This window comes from Antedon bifida, chromosome 8, assembly GCF_963402885.1.
Source record: "Antedon bifida chromosome 8, ecAntBifi1.1, whole genome shotgun sequence".
NCBI lineage: Eukaryota > Metazoa > Echinodermata > Crinoidea > Comatulida > Antedonidae > Antedon > Antedon bifida.
The window spans coordinates 23,371,674-23,397,590 of record NC_136233.1 but is presented as its reverse complement, the minus strand read 5'-3'; the positions used below and the strand labels follow the sequence as shown (position 1 = coordinate 23,397,590).

The window sequence follows — 25,917 nt, the reverse complement described above, 5'->3', positions numbered from 1 at the left end:
TATTTAATTAAGGAAACAATAGAAGATGCTACAATTGCGGCCAATCCGGACACATATCGAAATTCTGTAGAAACAGTTACTGGGCTTAAAAATCTGATTGATAAATTATCAAATTGTATAGGTTTGAAATTAGCTCATCTTAATGCCAGAAGTATTATAAATAAGATTGATGAGTTTCGTACAATAGCACAAAAAGCAAAAATTGATGTTTTATGTGTATCCGAAACATGGCTACATGAGGGCATCAGTATGGGTTTGTAGATATAGATGGGTACAATATGATCCGTAAAGATCGTTCTGGTAAAAAAGGTGGTGGTGTTAGCATCTATATTAAGAATACCATATCTTATAAAGAAAGATCTGACTTATATGTAAATGATCTGGAGGCTGTATGGCTGGAGCTATTAGGACAAAAAAGTCAAAATATTTTAATATGCTGTTTATACCGCCCTCCAAATGCAAATTATGAATATTTTAACTTAATTATTGATTTACTTGAAAAAGTTAGTATGGAAAACACTGGAATTGTATTACTCGGCGATTTTAATATTGATTATGTCTTAAATGAGAACCTCTCGAAGAATCCTATCAATATGATCGAAAACATGTTCGTAATGACCCAGTTGATTCATGATAAAACAAGAGTTACGTCACACTCATCAAGTTGTATTGATTTGATACTAACAACAATTCCAGATCAGCACTATTTAAGTGGTGTTGCTAAAATAGCCTTAAGCGACCATTTTATGGTTTACAGCTGTTTAAAATTTAAGGAAAAAGAAGCTAAACATAAAACAATATATTATAGAGATTATAAGAACTTTGATGAAGGGGCATTCTTACATGATATTTCCCATTCTCAGAAATTACAAAATATTCACAATATTATTAACGTTGACAATGCATGGGGTACGTTTAAAAATTGCTTTCTAAATTTAAGTAATAAACATGGGCCTATAAAAAATTCAAGAATAAAAAATAGATTTTCTCCCTGGATAACTCTTGAAATTATAAAGTTAATGTACAAAAGAGATTATACCAAAAGCAAAGTAAATGTTAATAATCCAGGATTAAAAACTGAGTATAGAAGACTTAGAAATCTGGTTAACACTAACATTAAGAAAGCAAAGTATAACTATTTTAATAATGTAAATATAAAATATAAAAATAATCCAAAAAAAATGTGGAACGAGCTAAATAAACTAACTGGTAAAACGAAATCTAACATTAGTAAAACTATTGATTGCGAACATTTTAATGAATACTTTACCAACATAGGAGTTAAGATGGCGCAGTCATTTGACGATACGCTGCCAAGTTGGAATAATCCACCTAGTGAATATTCCTTTAATTTTATAAATGTTGATGTAAATACCATTAAAAGGAAGCTTTATAATTTGCCAGAAAAAAATTTAGATGTTCTAGATTTTGATAGTAAATTGTTAAGGTTAGCAGCTCCATACATTGCTTATCCATTGTGTCATATTGTGAATCTCTCTCTCATGTCTGGTCTTGTCCCAGCTGATTGGAAAGTAGCAAGGACAACTCCTATATATAAAGGAAAGGGTAGTAAAGACAGTATGAGCAACTACAGACCAATATCTGTCGTTGCTCATATCGCAAAGATTATTGAGAGAGTGGTTCAGGAACAAATCATTTCTTTTCTTAGTTTGTTTGATTTAATTAACATTGATCAATTTGCCTTTTTGAAAAACCATTCTACTGTAACATGCTTGCACAGAGTAGTTGATGATTGGTTAGAAAATGTTAATGACTCAGAGGTCGTCGGCGCTTGTTTCTTAGATATATCCAAGTGCTTTGACACGATAGATCACTCAATCTTGTTATTTAAGCTTTACAAATATGGTTTCCATGAAAATGTTGTTTACTGGTTTAGTAATTACTTAAAAAACAGAAAACAGTTTGTATACTGTAACAATAACAAATCTACACTTAAAGAAATCAATATTGGTGTTCCACAAGGAAGTGTCCTGGGACCCATCCTGTTTCTCATTTTCATAAATGATATTTCGCAGTCTATAGTAAATGGAACTTGCAGCGTTTTTGCTGATGACGTTGTGGTTTACACCTCAGGTGATACTACTAAGATAGTAAATGATTCATTACAAATAATTATTGATAACATTGGTAAATGGTATGATGACAACCACCTCTCTATAAATACTGAAAAAACAAAGGTTATGTTACTAAGAAACAATCATACAACTGACAGTAATGATTTAAATATACAAATTGGAACCAGTAAATTAGAACAAGTTGATAGTATAAGGTATCTGGGAGTCGTAATCGATGAAATGTTAACTTGGAAACAAAATACTCAATGTATTAGTAAAAATATTGGATATAAAATAACAATGCTAGGTAAAATGGCTAGTAGTTTAAGTAAACCGTTACTAGAAACTCTATATATAAGTACAATTCAGCCTTGTAGTGATTATGCTATAACAGTCTGGGGAAATACGACAGAGTTAAACAAAAATATTTTAAAGCGACATCAAAAAAGAGCTGCTCGAATTGTAACTAACAACTTCGATTATATTAATGTAAGGGGTGACAACATCATCCAGAACCTATCGTGGCAAACCCTTGAAGAGAAACGAGATTTCTCCCTAGCATGTCTAATGTATAAATGTGTTTACGGCCTTGCACCAATTAGATTAGTAAATGAAATTGAATTGATTCGCGATATTCACACCCACTTAACACGTGGAGTAGAACATTTGAATGTAACAATACCTAAATACACCCTTAGTAAAATGAATTCGTCCTTTAAAGTTGCAGGCGCAAAAATATGGAACAATTTACCAATTAATATTAAATCGGCACCAACAATTACGTCCTTTAAGGCTAGATATAAATCTCATTTCTTTTCATAAAAACTGACATGTATTATATTTAATTAAGTTTCTCTTTTGTATATTTTGATTAAGACAGGACCACAATGTAAAACAGGTACACTGTTATCTGATTGTTTTATCCTGTATAAATATATTATTTATTATTATAATTGAAAAAACCTCCTATTATTTTCTGAATAATCTTTTCACGCTGTCGCCCTCTATTTTGCCTTTCGCGTTTTAGTTATTAGCAATTCAGTCAGACTGAAATGAACAGCGATACAATAAAAGTAAGTTTTTCAGAATTGATTTTTTGTTAGACATACAATGTTTATTATTATTATTTAATCTGAATGATAATAAGGTAATAGAGCAACTAATTATAATAATTGGACAGGCCTTCGTTAAAAAAGGCCGTAGGCCTAAAGCCGTATGCCTGTATATAGCCTATACAGTACGGTCCGAGAAAAATGTATTGCAATGAATCACGAAGTCATTTTTAAAACCTACAAAATAACCTATTTTTGTCTGATTTAAAATTCTTCATTTTTCATGTTTTTGAGGGACAATACATATTTAAAGTGACATATAGAACTTGTAAAAAAAGTAAAAACAGTTAGTCAATCACATCTGCCAATTTTTTCATTGGATTGGATAACCTCTACCATTAGTTATGGGATGCACTTTATTGTGACATCGACACCAAACCATTCAAAATGCTATAAAAAAATCTAACTTATTGCTAACCTCCTTAAAGATGTACGGTGATCACATAATATTATTACAAATACATTACAAATATATTATGGAAGCTGATGAAATATTGATACATCCATGTAAATTGTAGTGATATCATTGGCCACCTGAAGTGTCTAAAAGTAGGATTTATTTCTCTTTATCAAATTTATGAGACGCATCTCACTTATTTGTGTCTGATTTTCTCAAATTTTCAAGTAATTATCATTCATTCGCATGTGTTACCACAATTTTCATTTTGGTAATGTCATCATGTCTGAAAATGTAAATACTTTGGCTCGCGTATATCTAACATCGGTTATAGCTCAGCTCCTCAAAATGAAAGGTGACTTTCATGTTTATAGGTAAGAATAGGTATGATGTTGATGCAAACATTTGGCCTATAGGTTGTTGTGACCTCATCATATGGCTGAATTAAAACAATAGGATTTTTTCTTTTTTGTTGTGGTTCATCTCATTCTAAAGAGCGCGCCCCTCATTTCTTTAAGTGCACGATTTTCTTCCAAATTGTAATATGTTCTTGCTCAGGCAATTTTCTTTCGTAGTTAATCTTTGTTTAATTTAGATTTCGTCATCATTCTATTCTATTCTGTATGACACTCTACCAAGAACAGAGCGCCTAACAATTTTTAAACTACTAAATATAAAGAAAAGTCTTAAGGTTACGTTTAAATAGAGGCGCCGAATTCGTTTCTCGTAAATTAACATAGAGCAATGTTCCAGATGCACGGAGTGGTGACAGAAAAAGCGTTATAAAAATTAGTTAAAATTCTTGATATTGAATGACACTACTTAATTATTTATTTTACACACATAATAATTCTGCTGAATGAGATTACCGCGGCAGGTTTACGTATAGAAATGTTACCGTGTGCATGATGTGTAATGTAGATCTAATAATGACCATCAAGTTCACTGAAACATTATTTATTTTGTCCGTTGGTTTCTCTACAGATTTGTAATGGAAATATACAAGCTTACAACATTTCTCTTGACAATCGAACTATGTGATAGTGAGAAAACATTTATTTTATATAAGATGATCAAACTGAAAAATGTCATTAAAATATATTATTATCTTTCCTTTAATTGTATACATAATTATAAAAACATACTGTAATAACTTTGAAGCCAGTGGTAGATCCAAAATTCTGAAAACAGCACACCTTTTGCTTAGGCCTATTGTGAACCCAGTGCAGAATTGTTGAATTTTTAAATACATATTTTTAATTAAAAATGTATAATTGACAGCAATTGCGCATTTAGATAAGGATTAATATCATGCGTATTCTATTTCAGTTATAAATAGTCAAACTGAACCTGTAGCCAATGTACAAGATGCTACTGTTAAAAATGGTGAGAATGCTGTTATCACATGTGATTACACACTCACTGGTACAAGAACATTTCTGGCTGCTCAATGGTACAATAGCACATCAACAGGAGATAGGTTAAACCTTCTTGTTAATAGTGCTCTAACAAATCCAAATGGTAGATATGCAGTTGACACCACACAACCTGGCGTGGCTAATCTCACCATTGCAAACACAGTGTTGTCTGATGATGGATACTATCTATGTAGAATTGTTGATTCACCTGATGCTGAAACTGGTGAACATTTTGGAAAACTTACTGTTCAATGTAAGTATTTACACAGGGTCTCTGTTCATAAAAACTTCTCAATGTTACGTTTTAGACAGGGTCTGTTTAGAATCTCAAAAACAATGAGCCCCAACAAAAATGTCTTAATATTACATTTAAGAAAAGTTTTAGTTGGGAGAAATCTAAAACAAAAACCTCCTATTACGTAATGTTGAGAAGTTAATCCGGGTCCCTATTTTCGAGATTTCATTCTAAACCCTACACCATGAAGCTGTGTGCATTATCATGATGTTGTGTACATTATTATAAACTTTTTTTAGTCGCGTGCAACTGCAATGTCGGTCGGTCGGTAAACACTAACTTGTATATGGCCTTGTCTTGATATCAGTTTCATCTAGCTAAGTAAATTTTTCACATTATATTCCTTATGGCCAAAAATCGATGTGGTTATGTTTTCACGGTGCGCAATCAAAAATTACGCGGTCTACGCACGATTTAACGAAATCATGTTTGTAATCATATCTTCACAAGCATGAATCACAATTAAATAAAATTTGGTACTCATAAATGTCAGGGCATAAATCATCATTATTATGGCAATACAATTACGTGCGTAGCGCATGTAACGCATGCGTACGCACGCTTAAAAATTTCAAAAATTTTTTTCGATAAAATAAGACGTTTCAGGCAATTTTAATTGCCATGAGTGCGCAGATTTTTCCACGCGCACTGCGCGTTATATGTTAGTATGCACTCTTTTGGCCCGATTTCTGTTTCACAACCTTTCTTAAATAATATCATCATATTTGATTCACTTTTCAACTCGAAATTACGTTATACGAGCACGTAAAAAGTGACAGGCTACGTACGACATTTTCAACATTTTTAAACATGTTCAGCAATTTTGGTCGGTTGGTCGGTCAGTTGGTCAGTCGGTTGGTCGGTAAACACTAACTTGAGCACGCGACTGCAGCCATCTATGGTTTAATCACATAAACACAAAAATAAAGACCCTATTGGAAATAAGCTGTTTCAGGGTATGGGTTATCCTGGTATGTTGTTCGACTACCGAATGAAACAAAAATAAGAAGAAAAGCCGGGATGCACTAAATTGTTGATTTACTGGTGAATGGTCGGCACTTTTTAAACCCTCCTCCAAAAAAGTACCGAATTCATTTTCATTGATCCATCGGTATCAATTTTTTTTCTTCAAATATCCATCTTTACAGTCAGTTCTTGCTCCATCCATATGATAATATAAATAACAGAAAGCTACAATTTTCTGAACAACAAAGTAGGCCTACCCATAACTAGATTTTTGAGTGCGAGAGAGTAAACATATTCCTATACCTGTGGTGGCTCAAAATGTCCCCAATTCGAATTCCTGGATATGACTTTTAACGGGTCGTGTGTGTTATATTTATCACGTACAACCATCTAAGTCATTAACGTTGTAACGGATACGAATGCACGCTGCACCTAGTGCTTTGTAACTAAGTTGTTGACATGAATATCAGGGTTCATTAACAGTGCAAACAATACAAACAACATCATATTTCATAAGCAAGCTTAACATAATAATAAATATTGTGTCTCATGTTCCTTCTTTACAGATTTTGAAAGCAGTAGTAGTCTTACGATTGGCGTAAATAACAACATCACTGCACAGAATGTTATAATCACATGTTCTGGTACTGTAGGTGGCAATCCAGTTCCTGATATAAACCTCTATAGAAATAGCACTCTTATTAAAACACAGAGTACATTACCTCTAACATACACGATAGCTACTGTGTCAGAGGATGATGGAGGAATCTACAGATGTGAAGCAAGTAACAATATTGGAAATGTAACAAGTAATACAATAACACTCCACTACTGTAAGTCCTGTAACACATGGAAAAACGAATAAAATAAAACCATTAGATAATAATATAATAAATAATAAGTGCTATATAATTATTACGTTTAGTGTCGTTCAGGTGTTTTTCCCTCATTTAACATTATAGAAAATATGTTATATTTGTGGTGCTTATTTATTAGAAAATCAAAATTTCACTGCTCAGGATTCCTCTACAATGATGCTTTATTTATTAATTTATGATATATAAGAATTGACTTAGATACGTAACGGTACGGTATATATAATCTAGATTTTGAGATTGTTATGTATGTGTTGTAATTAGATTCGAAATTTGACAATTTACGTTTTCTCAGTATACGTACAATTTTACCGAAAAAAAGAAAAAGATTGAATAAATAAAATAAAATATATTGTTTTCAGATAAACCAATATTTGAACAATATACATATACTGTTGGACCCGGTGAGAAATATGTTATCACAGCTGATGTTAACGCTAACCCTCAAGAGGTGACGTATGTTTGGAGCAGTGATGATGTTAATGATACAGATACTAATCCTACAACATTCACATTCATTGCGTCATCAGTGGAAGACAACACAATTTATGAAATATCAGTAATTGCTACTAATCTTATTGGATCAACTTCAAAGACAATGTGGATCGCAGTCTCAGGTTGTTACTCATTATTTATAGTTTTGTACCGGACGTTCATAATACCAACCAACATTTTTTTTTTATTTATGCATTTCCTTTTAACAAACGCGTAAAAAAGGTCCGCCGAAATTGTGGCAACAAACAAATCATCATACAAATACATCATCATCATACAAGATAGAAGAAAACGACGCATTATGTGCATTGGATAGAACATTAATGTGTTTGTTTTACATTCCAAATAGGGTATATCTGTATTTGTTTATCCATGTTTTAGTCTGGTGGTAAATTGCTCTATAAGATAAAAAACATATTCCGTTTTTTAGCTACAAACCAGATTGAATCAACAAATTCAGCCAAAATCACAATACCAAGTACGGGTAAGAAGAGATAGTTAAGAATCAGCCAATAGGTTTTTAAGTATTAAATACTTTTGTGCTTTTCAACAGACATTGGTTTATAACAGAAAATCCAGGCGATTCTGAGAAATAAGCTCAGTGTTTTTTCACATCGTATGGTAACTGGCCCACACAGACAAACACGCGACAATAACTGTGTCACAAGTCAAACACTAAATATTAACTAAACAACCCTCTAAACTAAGTAAACTTTAGAAATTGCCTTAATAAAAGCGCTGACATAACGCATTTAAATGAGGCAAAAGTGGGAGAAATGGGTTATAGTCAGGAGACACGAAACTACATGTGCTTGTAATGTCTCTAGACATAAGGCCGTACGCGAATCGATTGAATAAATCTACAGTATTCAAATATCCCACTAAAAATAATTTATTTTGACACACTATTTGAAGTTGACTAATTGTTTTGTTTGTGCTGATAGGCCTACTTAAATTTATATTTAACTTTTTACATTTATTACTTTTCAGAGAAAACAGTTGAACCGTGCAATAGCAATATAGGTCTGATCATCGGAATGCTCTTTGTTGGCATCATCATTGGTGCCGTAGGATTTTATATTGGGCAAATTATTTACAATAAGATAAGGAAGGTTTGTTAGATTTATAATTCTAAAACTTGCAAGTCAACACATAAAATGCTGCTTATTGTTGTTTGATTTACATAATTCCACTTTGAGGAAAGCAGTGAGAACAAAAAACTATATTCCACTTTTAATATTAAAAACATTCACATACTTATCCTTTATGCAGACTAAATTGAAATAAATTAAATTAAGATACATACATTATTACCAAAATATTATTATATTACTGTAATTTCTATTTAGAAGTCACTGGCAAAGAAACGAGACACAGACAAAAGGAAACAAGATGTAAGTGTCGATCTGTAAATACAATCTAAAGATGACAGACAAAACGATTCAAATGACATGATATATCACACTCATTGTTTAAAGAATAAACTAAACTAAAAGGAGTGATTTGGTCTAGTTTGACTCCCGATTAAACGCACTGTTAAACTCTCTGGACCAAATTATTGTATTATTAAAAGATTTAATTGGTAGAACCATTGAAAACAAAATTATTTTTTCTCAATAACGGCAAAATGGAAAATTCAAACTTAAATAGACTTACGGTCTGGTTTAAATCATTGTATTATTTTTAGTGTATTGCACTTTATTATTGCCACACAGAACAATACTTTTGTAATTTTACTTCGCTTTTTGGTAGACATATATGGATTATGTAGGAGACGCTGGCGAGCAAAACCAAACATATCAAGATTTGCAACATAAAGTAGAAGAGTCAGCTTATGTTAATGTTAAGACTGGGAATAAGAACAGGAAATGGAAAGTGTGAAAAAATAAGAATTGAAATAAAAAGCAAGGATAAACATGCTTCATTAATGCTTAAAACAAGTACACGGTTTAAAAAAGAAGAGTATTGATCTACACCAATCAGGATGTGTACAGTTCATTTAATGTAATTGATTAGAATGTTTAGTGAATTTTAGGAACATTTTGACTATTTATCATTCAAACTTCGCTATAGGCATATAACGTAAATATTCATCTATATATTTTATTCTAAGCCTGGCCTACTATCTTTTAATTACCAAACTATTCAAACTAAGACCAATAGTTTAATTTGAGCAGACTAACGGTATTTTATCAGAATGTGTGTAATAATTTATTAAGTTTACACGTACAGGCTTGTATATTGTTAGCAATTAATAAATCTCTTAAAGCTTTTTATTCGACGATTGAGCTGAATTTCGATTTCCATCGTGTTAAGTTGAGGTCTATTTTCATGTAGTAGTGAATGCCCATGACATCCCCTTACTGACCCCCAAGATGTTTCCAGTTTTTTAGTTCAGTAATTATAAACTTAAATTGGCATTATACGATTAACGAATAAAAGAAGGAATATCTGTATATACAGTATTTATAATATTTTTGTCATAGTTTTGCAATGGTTTAAAATACATATATATGACATCTAATTTACAAAAAAGGCTGACAACCTTAACAAGAATTTAAATTATGCTCTTTTAAAACTAAGAAACTAATTAAAATATTTGTAATCATGGTGCAATGAGTTTCCATTGCCATGTTTTATCAAGTGTGGTAGAACATTACGTTAAGTTCTGGATCCGCCACTGTTTCAGAAATGGTGGCGTCAAAAGCGTGAAAAGAGGCTCAAACATTCCGATTAACCAGCAGTTATTAATACTAGTGTAACTGAAGTCGAAAACCAAAACATTATAAGCTACTTGAATATGTGCTACAAATAATTTATTGTACGTAGTAGGCTATTAACTTAATATTAGGAATTACGCCACCATTGATCTAATTTTCATCGCTTTTTCTGTGTATTCCAAATTTACTTGTGCGTGAACCATACATGATGTTAATCAAGCCAATTCGCTTTAGATAAAAAAAAATTGAGTACTGTTCATTCAGTTTAAATGGAACATTAGTTTTACTCAAGCCTATAATAATAATAACTCGCGATACGATGTTTAACCGTACCTTTCTATTGCAATCACGTTTCGTTTTTCATTAATAATAGTCGGCAGCACTTGAGTAGTCATACAAAAAGTAAGTTTTATATTATACATTTGGTTAGATTTCGTGTTTTCGTGATTACACATTGCTTATCAAATTGCTTTTATAATTAGATTAAATTAGGTTATAGAGTAATTGATTCAAGCACAGACTTTACGATACATTTCAATAGGTCTACCTTTGGTCTATGCCTATCGTTCGATCATTTAAGGCGGGATTCTGAGGTATTCATTATTATCCGTTAATTATTTAAAGTTTTTTTAATAGTATTTGTCGAATTATTCGAATACACAAATTATATTACAATTATGTCAATTGTAACCTTTGGCATCATGACAGTAGGATGCCTATATGACAATATACGTAAATGGTGTTTACACTGAACGATAAATATACTAACTTTTAATTAACTCCGTATAAACATTGTAATAGGTTTTACTGAATGAAATATAATATTTAGCTCCATGATGAGGATCTGTTCAAAAATGCAAACAAAGTTGGTGTATGTGGCTGCATTGGGATTTAATAATGTTTAAGATAAACTGTTCATTCCAGATTTGTAATGGCAATATGCAGACTTACAATAATTTTCTTGATTATTCAACTATGTGATTGTAAGTAAAAAATACATATTTTCCCCATAAAAGGATCCCACAACCAAATTTATGTACTAATATGTTATTATGTTTGATTATGCAATAACAAATAAAACTTAAAAGATTGTTTGGACAACTCGTTATGGGACAAACATTTGATAAAATAGCTGTATAGCTTATAACATGTTGTAAAGATTTGATCCAATTTTTAAAATTTGTAAATAAATGTACAATTAACAATTGCAAGTTTCAATATACAATAATCTAAATTGTGTGTATTCTATTTCAGTTATAAATAGTCAAACGTTACCAGTAGTCAATGTACAAGATGCTACTGTTAAATTAGGTGAAGATGCTGTTATCATATGTGATTACACACTCAGTGATTCTACAAGAACTCTGCAGGCTGCTCAATGGTTCAATAGCACATCAACAGGAGATAGGTTGAACCTTCTTGTTAATAGTGCTGTAACAAATCCAAATGGTAGATATGCAGTTGATACCTCACAAACTGGTATAGCTACTCTCACCATTGTAAACTCAGTGTTGTCTGATGATGGATACTATCTATGTAGTGTTGTTGATTCATTTGCTGAAAATGGTGAACATTTTGGAAAACTTAATGTTCAATGTAAATATTTACTGTACAGTTACTCTCTAACATAGATAATCTAATTTTGGAAATTATTTCATCTCTAATATTATTACCGGTATCTTACATATATTGATGACGTTATTATTGATATCGATTCACATACTAATCCCTCATTCACAATGACGTGTTCTGGAAATGGTAAACCTGTTCCTAAATTAAATCTCTATCACGACGAGACTACTATAGTAACTGGTACAATAACAATGCTAAGATACACACAAAGTAAAATAACAGAAGATGACAATGGAAACTACAAATGTATAGCTAGTAGTACCGCTGGACAAAAGGAATTTTATTATTAATAGCTTATCCAAGGTGAAAAGTGCAGATGATCAACACACTGCTTTTAAGTATATGTGTATGAAGAAGCATTGCTGCCTTGGCATAGTTAGTAATTTTAATTTACAAGTCATATTCATTTTTTATAAGCACAGGCATCGCTCTAAAAAATTCTATCTTAAGGTCAAAAACGAAAACAAATAGATCGATATTATACTGCTTGATGCATGCTGTATTCGTTATGATAAACTTTTTTATCTTCTTTAGATAAACCTGTTTTTGATTCCGTTATGAATAAAACAGCTTCTGAAACGTTATTTTTGAGATTGAAAACCTATCATACAATCCTAATGACGTCGCTTACAAATGGACAATTGATGACCCACATATTAACTACGAAGATGGTAACCCAACATTAGCATTCACATTGCCAGTTATGAAATATACAATAACGTTGAATGTGACCAATAGCATTGGATCCACAATAGATTCTACGACAGTCACAGTTCAAAGTAAGTTATTTAATGTAGTTTACATTATTTAATCCTACTATTATCCTACATATATATGGCCAAAGTAAATAAAAATTTTCTGATTCTGATATCACGAAGTTCACTTACGTACTAAATATTTATTTATAGTGATCAGAAACAAATAAGTGATAGAGCGATCCGTTTTGAAACAATTTATTGCCAACCTTTTCGGAGTTACCCACACTCTATAATGTTTTTTGTTGACTTGTATTTATATTTTGAGTCACCAGCTGCTGATACATTGAAAACGGGCAACAGTAACGAAACAACCAAAAGCAACAACAGTACAGGTTTGGTCATCGGAATGTTTTTCGTCGGAATATTTGTTGGCGCCCTGGGATTGTCTATTGGATTTCTTATGTACACAAAGACAAGACAGGTTTGACATCGATAGTTTTTAATTGTAATTAGTTAATCTACACATTTTTATTATTTGAACAAAATCGAAATTGAACCTATACAAAATTGTCACATTTCTAAATATATATAATGCCACATTTGTATAGCGCTATTTCAGCGCTGTGGACTTAGATGTTACACCTTTTCAACAACATTCTTCTCCCCTAAGGGTCACATCGTGTCACCGGCAGCCAACCACGGCGCTATTACGTCTGTCCACGGCAGTGTGTGTGAACTAGTACACCTGGGTAACCCCCTATCTTGTCTCAAAGATGTACTAGGTTCTTTAAAGTGCACACGAGCAATATACATACACTGGGCCTACGATTTAGGGTCCTTATCCGAGAAGACTTGTTCTACCACCAGTACCATGGAGCGAGTGAGCCTTGAGCCGATGTTATGGCTATGGATTACGGTTCCACTGTCTTCTTAACCGCTCGGCCACTCACTCCTACCTAACTGTAAATAAAGTAATCACAGTCTTTACATTTTTATCTAGAAGCAAACAACTAACAAGAAAAAAACAGAAAAAAAAAACAAGATGTAAGTATTCTCATTTTTTTAAACAATTTTCAAAAAAAAAATGGCGCAAAAAAAAATGCCATTCTTTGTTTTTCTATCTTCTAAATTTGTTGGTGCCCTATTCTGTTATTCTTCTATTTAATGCAATATTTGGTATACTTTAAAATTCTATCTAATTTTATTGAATTGATTTATCTTGTCACAGACTTATATGGAGTACTGTTGATAGACCTACTGATGGGGAAAACCAAACGCTTTTTGGTAGACATATATGGATTATGTAGGAGACGCTGGCGAGCAAAACCAAACATATCAAGATTTACAACATAAAGTAGAGGAATCAGCTTATGTTAATGTTAAGACTGGAAATAGGAACAAGGGTTTGAAAGCGTAAACTAAGAAGAGAATAATGGACAAAGATGGAACAATACGGATGACGTGATGCCACGAGGGAATCTATGGTGTGGGGAGTATAATTCATATTAATTGTCGATTAGGCCTACATTATGTAATTTCAAATGGCTAAGGTGAGATGATCCACGTAGGATATAAATATAGGCACGTTTAAGTAGACATTTAGGCCTAGTAAACATTGTGTTGTTAAAATGGTAAAATGGTGGTTATAAGTGGGTAAAACCCAAGGACGAGTACTATTGATGCGTATGTTAAGTGAAGAACATACATTAACACGATTGAAGCTTGGTAAAAGAAATGAAAATTAAAGATATATAAATAAGTATTTTATTCATTCCTATGTATAACAAGGAGATGGTTTAATACTATGAATAATAAATGGCGTATGCAAAGATTCATGCTCATTGAGCTTGACTTGATTATGTATCTCAAACTCAGGTTTAGGGATTACAATATAGATATCGATAAGCCAGTATTGTTTTATTTTAGGAATTGCGGAAATAAAAATAAACGAAAAGTAGATATAGCAGCAAGAATATAGTTTTTCCATGAGTGTATTCATAAGTACACTTGTTCCTGTGAACCATGAAGGCGAACAAAAGATAAAATAAACAATGGTTGGATTTATCGTTAGTTACTTCCCTGAAGGGACAATCTAAATATTGTGCTTATGTGAAAAAAAGATTAGACCTAGTCCATGTGACGGAAAATAATTGGATACAATTTATTCATTTAATTTCTGTCACAAGCGTATCAACATTTTATTTACTAAATCTCTATGATGATTCGAGTATAATATTGTAAACAAATAAATATAATTTGTCATTACATTATATCCAGCCTACAGTATTTGTTTATAGGCCTAATAATTACGGTAAATAATAATGAGTGAGTCCGAGTCATATCGAAGAAGACGCATTTCTATAACATAGACTATTGCCTATGGGATGATCGAAACAACAGGGTAGAACAACCATTCGTGTCTGAGTATGCTGCTAACGCCAAGAAGGCAAATTCATTCATTCATTTTTGTAAACAAGGCCATATACATGGTTGCAGTCGCGTGCTCAATTTAGTGTTTACCGACCGACCAACCAACCGACCGACCCGACTAAAATTGGAAAATGGTGTGGGGGGGGGGGGGGGGGGGGGGGGAAGAAGAGACTAACAGTGACGTGTCTTTAGTGAAGAAGATAAGAGAAAGGTTTATCCTTCTATGATACGACACGAAGGTACATATTACTGTACATTTAATTACTGACGACAGCATCAATAATGCAAATACACTGCATTATCGACATTATAGCATAAGAGTCTGAACAATATTATATCATTAAAATCTTACCTCAAACTACCAGTGAGTACCGCACGACAACGCATTTCCCCTGAACATCATTTCTAGTCATAGCCATTCTACAATACATAACGACGAAACAAGATTAGCTTAGAAATGTTCATTTAGAAATAGTGTTAAAATAATGACCAATATATAATATAATTACACTCAAGCTAACACTGTATTATGTCAAACTGTAATTTTAATAAACACACTGTAAAAAAGCTACTTTAAACGCCTACCTGTGCTTCAGAACCCATATACCACATCCTTCGCTCAACAAAACGCAAGCAAACGACGAGACAAAGAAAACACAAGCGTCTGGTATCACCTGTATGCAAATGACGTACATACCGTAATACAAGAGAAGCAGTTCTAAGCTTTAACCATCTATTGGAAACGTCAAAATGTGTTTCACAGTAAAATACACATCAAAAATGTATACGAACGAACTGACACGAATAAAAGAAACAATATTATTATGAATAAATGAAACTAAATAGTTGATAATTATTTATCATTTATGTATATATTTGTTTAATTATCTTGTATGCCAACATACTTTCTCATAATCAAACTGTATTAACTTTCCCATAGGTATTTGTAAAATACTATACAACAAGATATAGATGTTATACTATAATACATCGGATAACAGAAGAAAATGATATTATAAAGTTGAGAACCTTTGAGACTTTTAATGCGTTTTTGATACACAGAGAAGGAAATTAGCTGAAATGGTTCAATGGCAGGGCAACGAAAAACTATAAAATTGTTGAGCTTCACACATAACGGACAAAGGTGCACCAGGGTTTCCTGATTGTAGATACAAAATACAATCAGTTGCTTGTTGGTTTTATGATTATATATAGTTTAATATTGTTATGTTTACAGTACAGTGAATATATTACACAATACACTACAAATAATGTTATACTTCCTTGTAGGGATGAACTAAACATTTCGGAGGACCAGATAAATTTATCGAACAAGAAAATATTCATTTTATTTCCCCCTTGGAATAAACATTTACCTATACATTTAATTTAGATGTACATGGTATAAGGAAGTTCGATTTGTTATAACATGGACATATTAGATAGGTCCATGGTTATAGCATGATTAACTCAGCATATAGGCCTAGATGCAGGCCTATAATAAGTTCTGTTCTAAAATGTACACAATCATTATTATACAAACACATATACGAATAATACTGCAAAACAGCGCAATGATATACAATCCGTTTATTATAAAAAATAACTGTATTTTAACCCAATAACCGCGTACACAATATCGCATATTTACGTGAATTTTGAATTAGTAAAAAAATACTCTAATAAACTATGTGTGTAGACGAGGTAATGTTTACTGCAGTATATCTCACTGTTGTATGAGTAATGTGTTACTGCAACTTTGAATGTGTTTTTAACTTTCAATATTTATTTAATTATGTACACAGAAACACGATGTTCTTGGCAATGGTATTCAGTCAGTCATTCTACACAGTTGACACTGAATGTAATTTGTATACCCTTTTTAAAGAATCTACTGATGAGTGAAAACTATATCTTATATTTACTCTGTTAGACCATGGATTAATGAATATTCATTAATCCATGAACTGATGCATATCCTTCTATTCATTAATCGATGGTTAGACCATGAAAATAGCCGCGTTTGTGTTACTATTCTATTAATAAACTAACTGTTATTACATGATGGTAAAATATATTCAATGATAGTTATGCAAAATAAGTAATATTTATTAAAATATTAACATTTACTTGGCTGAAAGCAGTTTGCATTAGAATATCTTTATATTATCAATACTTATTCAAATATAATAGTTTATTTCAATACCCATCAAAACCATAAGTTAAAAAACAAATTTTGAACAAAATGTAGAAATAACATTTTTTTTTTTTTTTTTTTCATTTCATTTATTTCACTATCATCATCGCAGCCTTAGCTGAATTACAAAGATATTTACATTTTCTCAATATTAAAATTTGTATAAAAGTATAAAACCAATGATAATTATATATAAAAAAGGAGGCAATCATCATGATGATCACTGATGATTTTCGTAAAGCAGATGTAAATGAGCAGTTTTACTGTATTATATTTGATGCTTTGAATAGGACTACTGCTAAACACACATATTATTACAACAATAGTCCACGAACTTTATATAATATCGTGGGCTTAGTGCCAAACCTGTCTATGTCCAATTTGAGCAAAAATGAGTTAGACCCTCTATTAGTTATGTTTTTGGATATACTTTCTCTGCCAGAAGTGACTAGGTCCACTCCGTTCAAAATAGGGGGCGTTAGACAAAGTAAATTAAGTCTATGTCCATATATGATTTTGATTTATGCCAGAACTGTCTATGTTGGGACATGGTCAGTTCTGGCATGATTTTTTTAAATTTTTGTGGGACATAGACATATCTTTTACATTGGATTCCTTTATGCAGCGGTGATGTCCATGCTGTATCTTCCGTATTATCATTTTCAAGTTGTTTCTCACTTCTTTGGTGAATTTTTGTTATTTAAATGAACCAAAATAGTACTATGTCTGACTGACTATGTCCATTGTGTTATTTTTTTTTTCGACCAGAACTGGTTATGTCAATTTTTTGATGATTTTTGGCCATTTTTGGCCCACCCAAGGGAAGAACAAGTATGAGGCCCAAACATCAACTTTGACTGAGTATTAGTAACATAATTCTTGAGTATTATTGTTTAGCCTAGATTTTTTGATTTGTAAGACATAATCAAACTTTGAAACCTCTTTTTCTCAAAACGTCAGTTTTGGACATAGACAGTTCTGACTCTAGGCCCACGATATGTTAGATGTCAGGGGTATTGCACAGTTACACATTAATTGATGTTATGTCCAAACACTACCAATGTGGCTGTAGTATTATTTTATGTCAACTTGGACTGAAAAATACACACAAACTGCTGTCATAATAAATAATTATCATTAAAACTAAATATGTTCAACTACTACATGTATTTCATATTTAAAAGTACAATGTTGAAACTAAAATAAATTTGCTAAACTTTCAATTAATAAAACAACTGCATAGCTACAGGAATTGCATATAAAACTTTTACCGATATAAAACAGTCGAGAACATTGGAGAGACAAAAGCTGTCAGAGACCATGATTGCCAAAGAGTGTTTCGCCAACTCTAACTGACAATCTTACAAATATATTCACCACAAATATAAAATATATTATCAAAATATATATTCTGCATAATAATACTGTATAAAATACCAGATATACAAATATAATGTTTTTAAACATAAGACATATAAAAACATTTTGAGCAATATAAAACACCAGATATAAAAATACATTTTGAGCAATATAAACACCATTTATAAAATACATTTTGAGCAATATAAACACCAGATACAAAAAATATGTACTATGAACAATATTTATTTAAATTGCATAGTTGAAGTTGTATAAGATTATAAAAATATGTATTACTTGAATTAAACTATTGAAGTTATTAGCTGAAGTTATCAAAGTTATTATTTGATTAATCATTTGAATCTTCTTCTTTTCTTTAAAATAATAATTTTACTACAAAAGTAATTTTTATTACTGTTTTTCTTCTAGTCATCAGGGTGGATTACTATTTTACAAAAGGTAGGAATTGGTTTTTAGCCTCAGTAAGGTTTAAACCATCTCCACTAGTGTCTTTTTTTTTGGTTGTCAGATTCTAGTGGATTGTTGTTGGATGCTAGCATATGTTGTTTCTGGATCAGGGTGGTTGATCGCACCTGTTGGCACTTTTCGAGTCAAATCCAATTCGGCATATGTCAGGCCTTCCTGTTGATAATAATACAACTAGAAGTGTAAACAAGACTGGTTGTCTGTATTAGTATAACTAGGAATGTTTCCATTAGCTCATGCTTTACTCAGTTTGAGATTAATCAAAAGTATCTTGATTTTTTATACTTCTATTTTCTATTTTTAAATTTCATACTTATTGTTTTATGTTCACTGAAGTATGTTGATCATTATCATTAGAAGCTGGTTGAATTTAATTATACATAAACTAATTAAAATTATTATGAATGAAAAAAAAATATTCCTACAAATGTATGCCTGAAAGTCTGTAAGAAATGTCTACTACTTACATCATCTTGAGGTGTCAACTTTAACGTAAAGTTCACTAGGGTCCTTTTCAGGTTCAACTTGTTTCTTTTTCTTGCTTTTTAAGTTGACCTCTGTGTAAAGGTCACCACATTTTGCTTCGTATCTTCGTGCCTTTCCTTCTTCCATTTCAATGGCAGGTTCAACATTTGATTTGTTCTTTTTACTGGAGAACATAGCTTATTGCTTATTTTTTATGAACGGGGAGATTCATAAATATGGTTTTTGTTTCATTTTTAATTTTTTTAAATCAACAATCATATTCTATAGGCCTAGGCTCATTATTGTCTTATAATGTTTTTAAATTTTGTGTTATCTTCCATATGCTTATTATATAATACTTATTTAACAAAATGTTCTTTTTTTATTGTATTATAATAAGCCTCTTCCACTGATATGTTTGTAACAAAATAAACTGAATGTACATTCGATAAAGTATAAGTAAAATTAAGTATAAAGTATAAATTAGATAAAGTGTATACTCACAGACTTGACTTTCCATTCTTGCTAGATTTACCTAGGTAATTAATAAATTGATATATTTAGTACAAATTAAAAAAAAAAGTCGAGTACTAATTAAATTATTTCAGTTTAATAAACTCTGATTGGTATTATTAATTAAGATTAATTTATTTAAGAGAATATAAAAATAATTTGAAATGGTGGTGATAGCTTTGGTATAAAATGATGCAAACAATGATGATGATAATGCTGATGTTGCTGTCTGAATGAAGACAAGATGATGAAGACAATTCAGTTGACAATTGACAAAGATACTAAAAAATGATAATTAATACAGTACGGAAATGATGGTTCTGATTCTAATGAAAATTCTGAAGATAAAAATAATGATGTTACATACATGGCTCAATAACACATAACAGAAAAGGGTAAGAACTAAAGTTACAATATTACATTCTATTTACAAAGTGATAACCAATAAGTAACATAACATATTATGGATTGGAGAATTTAAAAGAGGTGGTGAAAGTCAAAAAATTGTCTTCTTGATTGACCCAGAATCGCACTATAAGAAGCCAAGTAACATCCACTATTAAGGATGGTGTGAATTGGTGGGAGAAAGCAGCAGAAGAACCACACAACAACTAACAATATTTGGGTGTAGCTACTATTTAAATGGGGGTTGCTAACTATTTTGCATATAGGTACTTATCCAATCAGAATAGACTATGGGTGACACAATTTAAAAATATAAAGTAGTCTGATTCTGATAATTATACTAAGTGTGTAAATATTGGTGATGAACATGTCAATGTACAGGTATGGGGTAGATGGACATACCAAAAATAGTCCTGAACAAGGGAGTACTCCAAAGCATAAGTGCACACAGCAATAAATATATTAACAATCTATATTTAAATAATCAGCTGTGTAATAAAGATTTTAATAACAATATGGTTTTGAAAATAATGATGTTGACATCATGATGATGTTAATAGCGACTTTATGAAACAAGACAGAAAGTCCTCCCCTAACCGTCCTGTTTCGTAAAGTCCATAAAAAGATGATAACAATACCTTTAGTAACTGTGAACTTTACATGGAAACTGACAACTTTTAAACTGGTTTTCATTTCAGAGAGATAGTAACCGTCATCTTCCTGTTTCACATTAGGTATCTTGAGAGAACCATCTTCAGCAACTGAGCATCTAGAGTTAGAATCTCCCGAACGAACTAGGAAATCCCCTTTTACACCATTTTTATCAGATTTATACCAATCATAGTGTTGCACTTTCTCTCCACTTGCAGGGGTGAATTCAACTTGCAAACGACCGTTAGTAGAAACATCTGCCATACTTGGCAGAACTTTCATTCTTATTGAGCTAAGTCTAAGATAAAATGATCTTTAATCTTTATGTAATAAAAACAGCAAATTATAATCTTAAATACTTTTTTTACATAGGAGTGTATTCTTCGACAAGGCTGTGATACAAATACAACACAGAGTTTAAGTAGAAAAAAATATAGATACAGACATACATGCACATCTATTATGATTGTTTAAAAAATGAATATAAATTTGTTTCATTGTTTAAGCTGTTTTCAAGGTTTTCTGGACATCTACATGCGTGTATGTGTATTCACGAAGTCTGACTTTGAAACAAAAACAAAATTGTATTTAAATTACCATTCCGAAAATGCACTACTATTACAAGTGTGACTCGTCAACACGGTTCTTTTAATTCAACTGTTTTATTAATTCACCGAGCGTAACGTAGTTTGCATAATTAGCAAATAACAAACAAAGATAATTAGCATATTAACATAACATATGTGACATCTTCCCTTTTCTAACAAAATAAATTTCTAAGGTTTTTTTTAAAAATTAATATCAAAAGTAAATTAGACACGATATATCACATTTCTCATAAATAAATAATCTTTACTTTTCCTTAACATAAATTGTTCCTTAGATCACATTCATATGTTTCAAATTGTTTCTTAGATCACATTCATATGTTTTAAATTGTTTTTTAGATCACATTCATATGTTTTAAATTGTTTTTTAGATCACATTCATATGTTTTAACATTATAGGATGGTTTGAAAATAAACATGATATCTGCAAAATAAACATAAAATGAAGTTAATTATTAATACATTTATTTATAATCCAATCGATCCGGTGGACGACTAACACGATCACTTCTACGTAAGGGTAGTGCTTCTGGTACCTTCTGCAAAGTTGGTACGCCCTTCTGCAAAGTATCCGGTTGTTGAGTGTTTATTAAATGTTGTCGATTCCGTCTGTACGACGTTCCATCTTCGGTCATCACTACATATGAACGGGGTAGCTCATGTTGCTTATCCACAACAGCAGGTTCCCATTGCCGTCCTTTCAATATTCTCACGTTGTCCCCTTTTCTTAATTTCGTCAATACACGTGTACCACGATCATAATATTTTGTCATAGATTGTTGACGTGACTGAAGGCAATCTCTAGCTCCGACAATAACTTGTGGTTGCAGCAATGTATGTGTAACTGGAAGTGTTGACCTTAACTTTCTGCTCATCAACAACTGAGCAGGAGAACAATTCAACCCTGCAATTGGCGAATCACGATAGTCTAGTAGAGCAAGATGAAAATCACTTCCCTCATCAACGGACTTCCTCATGAGTTGCTTAATGGTTTGGACGAAACGTTCAACTTGCCCATTACTTCTGGCATATGTCGGACTGGACGTCACTAAATCGAACCCCCACTGGTTAGCAAACTGTTTGAACTCGTAGCTAGCGAACGGCATGTTATCAGTCATTAATGTTTCAGGGATGCCATGTCTTGAGAATATGGATTTTAATTTTTTGATGATCGCTCCAGTCGTTTTGCTGGTAAGTGTAACTACTTCAGGGTATTTGGAAAAATAGTCAACTACAATAAGATGATCTCTGCCAGCGAATGTAAATATATCCGCGCCCAGCTTAGCCCATGGTCTCATAGGAACTTTATGTGGAATCATCGGCTCCCGTTGATTTCTACGCATAAACTTTACACAAACAAGGCATCTTGACACTGCTGATTCTATATCGTTGGTCATACCTGGCCAATACATAATAGACCTGGCCCTCGCCTTACACTTCTCCATCCCAAGGTGACTTTCATGAATTTTATTCAGCATATCTGCTCTCAATTGGCTAGGAACAATCAACTTCTCACCTAAAAACACAAGACCATCAATTTCATGTATCTCATCACGAAGATGCCAATACTGCCTAACTTGCTCCGGTGCACCCCATCTATGTTTAGGCCACCCGTTTTTGCATGTTAGGATTAGAGTTTGGAGTACCACATCTGCCTGTGTAGCTCGTATTGCTTCTTCAATTCTTGCTTTACTCATGGGCAATATTTCGTCTAGACTATGCACCCTATATTTCAACTGTTCAAGGGGTTGGGCATCACGATCAACCTTATCAGGATATGCTCTGCTGAGAGCATCAGCTATGTACATGTACTTTCCAGGAACATACTTAACATCAAGTTCATACTTTATCAATTTGAGCAGCATTTGTTGTATTCTAGGACTAGCTTTATGAAGTGGTTTACGTGTGATCGTTTCGAGTGGTTTATGGTCAGTGTGAACTTCAACAGCTCGGCCATATACATATTGGTGGTATTTGTGTATAGAAAAGCAGATCGCCAACATCTCCTTCTCGATTTGTGAGTAATTAACTTCAGCTGATGTTAACGACCTAGAGGCAAACGCAACCGGATGACCCTCTTGAAGCAAACAGCTTCCGAGCCCTGTGGATGATGCATCACATTGGATAATGGTTGGTTTCTGTGGATCAAAGAAACTTAAGACTGGTTTGCTACTAATCAACGCCTTTAACTGCCTCAGGGATTCGGCTTGTTCTGGACCCCAAAACCATGCAACATCTTTCTTGAGCAATTCCCGGAGAGGCGCACTCACATTGGACATATTAGGTATGAATTGTGAGAGATAATTAAGCATTCCCATTATACGTTGTAAGTCAGATTTACATTGTGGGTCGGGCATTTCTTTGATAACTCTAACCTTTTCTTCGTCTGGTTTCTGTCCATCGGCACTCACCACGTTTCCCATGAACACCAATTCAGACTGTTTATACTTGAGCTTGCTTCCATTGAATTTGGCATTGTTCGCTCTGGCCGTATCCATCACCCTCTGTATTGTTGCATTATGCTCTGCTTCACTACCTGTAGCTATAATCATATCATCAGATATTATGTGTACATTAGGTATATGACCAAATATTTGCTGATTTCGTTTCTGTAACACCTCACTAGCACTGCAGATACCAAATGGCATTCTTAGAAAACTGAATCGTCCAAAGGGAGTATTGAATGTACATATATCTGCGCTAGCGTCAGTAAGAGGAACTTGCCAGTACGCATCTTTCTGGTCAAAGACAGTGAAAAGTGTTTTACCTGACAGGTGACTCACTACGTCCTTACCGGTCGGTATCATATGATGTTCACGTCTAATGGCCTTGTTCAAATCACGTGGATCCAAACACAACCTCAAGGATCCGTCTCGTTTCTCCACTATCACTAGGCTGTTGACCCAATCTGTTGGTTTGTCTGTCCGCTTAATCACACCTCTCTTCTCCATATCGTCAAGTTTCTCTTTCAGCTTGGTATGCAGACTAAGTGGCACCCTGCGGGGTGGATGGACTACTGGAGAAACACCACTTTTCAACTTGATGTCATAAGGATCTTGATATTTACCTAAACCTGTAAATACATCACGATTCTCTCGAATCAAAGAATCTTTAGTTAGTGCATGTACATATTTATTATTTATCACATTATCACTACACGTCATATTGTTACCACGTTTGATCAGACCAAGCTCCCTACATGCTTTCAATCCAAGTATAGGTGGACCATCAACATTAGTAATAAAGAAGTCATAATCATGTTGGATGTTATCAACTTTTACATTTAGAGTAACTTTACCAATATGTTTTACAATTTCATCACTATAACTATATAGGTTAGTTTTAGAATGATATACTTTAATGTTCTTATGTCCTGGTAACTTTCTAAATGTTTCCAGTGGTATGCAGTTAACACCTGCTCCCGTGTCAAGCTTCATCTTTAACACATTACCTCCCACAAACACATCATAGAACCAAGCGTTCTTGTCATTGTTATCTCTTAGAGTGTCTATATAAAAGTACCCATTTTTATCTTCAACAGTTAAAGTGTCAATGTATAAGTCATTAGGATCACTTACACCTTCGGCAACAATATACTGCTCATCCATTGTATGTACAGCTCTGCCATGTCCACGACCGCGTCCTCGGGAAAAACGTTTGGTGCACACAGATTGAAAATGATTCAAACCCTTACACCTGTAGCATGTTTTACCATAAGCTGGACACTGACGAGGTAGATGTGAAGAACCGCACCTGCTACATTTAATTTTGGCTGCATCTGTAAACTGATGATTCTGTTGACCACTAACCCTTGGCTTATGTTTATGGAATTTGGTTTTTCTCAATGCATGAACCTTCGGCTTATAATCACTCGCAACACCGGCCATTTCAAGCTCGCGTCTAGAACTCTCAAAAGTTCTCATTCGGTGTATCACAGTATCAAGTGTAGCGTTGCCATCATCGCCCATAACTTTCATTTTCATCACTGGATTTGTTACACTGAAGAAAAGCTTATCACGAATCGTACCGTCTTGATCCACAAATTTACAATTCACCGCCATTGTTCTTAAGTCATTCACAAACTCATCCAAACCCTGACCTTCGGGTCGTTCATATTGCC

At 32.7% G+C, this 25,917-nt stretch overlaps 3 protein-coding genes and 1 long non-coding RNA gene across 8 annotated transcripts in view; 2 read left to right on the top strand and 2 right to left on the bottom strand.

The window, feature by feature from the left end:
• The first annotated feature begins 3,111 nt into the window (after window positions 1-3,111).
• Window positions 3,112-25,917, top strand: part of LOC144849911 (uncharacterized) — a 76,053-nt gene continuing 53,247 nt past the window's right edge. The window contains exons 1-9 of one of the 5 annotated variants that reach the window (XM_078707031.1): window positions 3,112-3,148; window positions 4,569-4,627; window positions 4,914-5,255; window positions 6,830-7,096; window positions 7,501-7,755; window positions 8,064-8,117; window positions 8,624-8,745; window positions 8,983-9,027; window positions 13,972-14,926. In XM_078707031.1, the coding sequence (XP_078563157.1) occupies window positions 4,576-4,627; window positions 4,914-5,255; window positions 6,830-7,096; window positions 7,501-7,755; window positions 8,064-8,117; window positions 8,624-8,745; window positions 8,983-9,027; window positions 13,972-14,100 (1,266 nt within the window). In that variant the 5' untranslated portion in view covers window positions 3,112-3,148; window positions 4,569-4,575 and the 3' untranslated portion in view covers window positions 14,101-14,926. Of the gene's footprint in view, window positions 3,149-4,568; window positions 4,628-4,913; window positions 5,260-6,829; window positions 7,097-7,500; window positions 7,756-8,063; window positions 8,118-8,623; window positions 8,746-8,982; window positions 9,028-9,385; window positions 10,023-13,971; window positions 14,927-25,917 lie in introns of those variants that run through there. The other 4 variants (XM_078707032.1, XM_078707035.1, XM_078707034.1 and 1 more) reach the window with 4 other exon arrangements.
• On the top strand, window positions 10,630-12,981 carry LOC144849920 (uncharacterized). Its single transcript, XM_078707048.1, has 4 exons — window positions 10,630-10,755; window positions 11,278-11,336; window positions 11,608-11,949; window positions 12,520-12,981. The coding sequence occupies exons 2-4, from the start codon at window positions 11,285-11,287 to the stop codon at window positions 12,669-12,671; spliced, it is 546 nt and encodes a 181-aa protein (XP_078563174.1). The 5' UTR covers window positions 10,630-10,755; window positions 11,278-11,284; the 3' UTR covers window positions 12,672-12,981.
• Window positions 13,313-15,978, bottom strand: LOC144849923 (uncharacterized). Its single transcript, XR_013614014.1, has 3 exons — window positions 15,699-15,978; window positions 15,466-15,533; window positions 13,313-13,643 (listed from the first exon to the last, which is right to left on the bottom strand). It is a non-coding gene; the product is annotated as an uncharacterized LOC144849923 (long non-coding RNA).
• LOC144850511 (uncharacterized) lies at window positions 18,883-21,472 on the bottom strand. Its single transcript, XM_078707793.1, has 4 exons — window positions 21,177-21,472; window positions 20,125-20,155; window positions 19,623-19,804; window positions 18,883-19,311 (listed from the first exon to the last, which is right to left on the bottom strand). The coding sequence occupies exons 1-3, from the start codon at window positions 21,469-21,471 to the stop codon at window positions 19,624-19,626; spliced, it is 507 nt and encodes a 168-aa protein (XP_078563919.1). The 5' UTR covers window position 21,472; the 3' UTR covers window positions 18,883-19,311; window position 19,623.

Excerpts from the sequence above, each read along its gene's own strand:
- LOC144849920 (XM_078707048.1), top strand. The coding sequence starts at position 11,285 with ATGGCAATATGCAGACTTACAATAATTTTCTTGATTATTCAACTATGT. Across the intron at positions 11,337-11,607 it reads GATTATTCAACTATGTGATT|TTATAAATAGTCAAACGTTA; the intron begins GTAAGTAAAAAA and ends ATTCTATTTCAG. Across the intron at positions 11,950-12,519 it reads TGGAAAACTTAATGTTCAAT|ATAAACCTGTTTTTGATTCC; the intron begins GTAAATATTTAC and ends TATCTTCTTTAG.
- LOC144850511 (XM_078707793.1), bottom strand. The coding sequence starts at position 21,471 with ATGAAAGTTCTGCCAAGTATGGCAGATGTTTCTACTAACGGTCGTTTG. Across the intron at positions 20,156-21,176 it reads AAAGTTCACAGTTACTAAAG|GTAAATCTAGCAAGAATGGA; the intron begins GTATTGTTATCA and ends TTAATTACCTAG. Across the intron at positions 19,805-20,124 it reads AAGAATGGAAAGTCAAGTCT|TAAAAAGAACAAATCAAATG; the intron begins GTGAGTATACAC and ends TATGTTCTCCAG.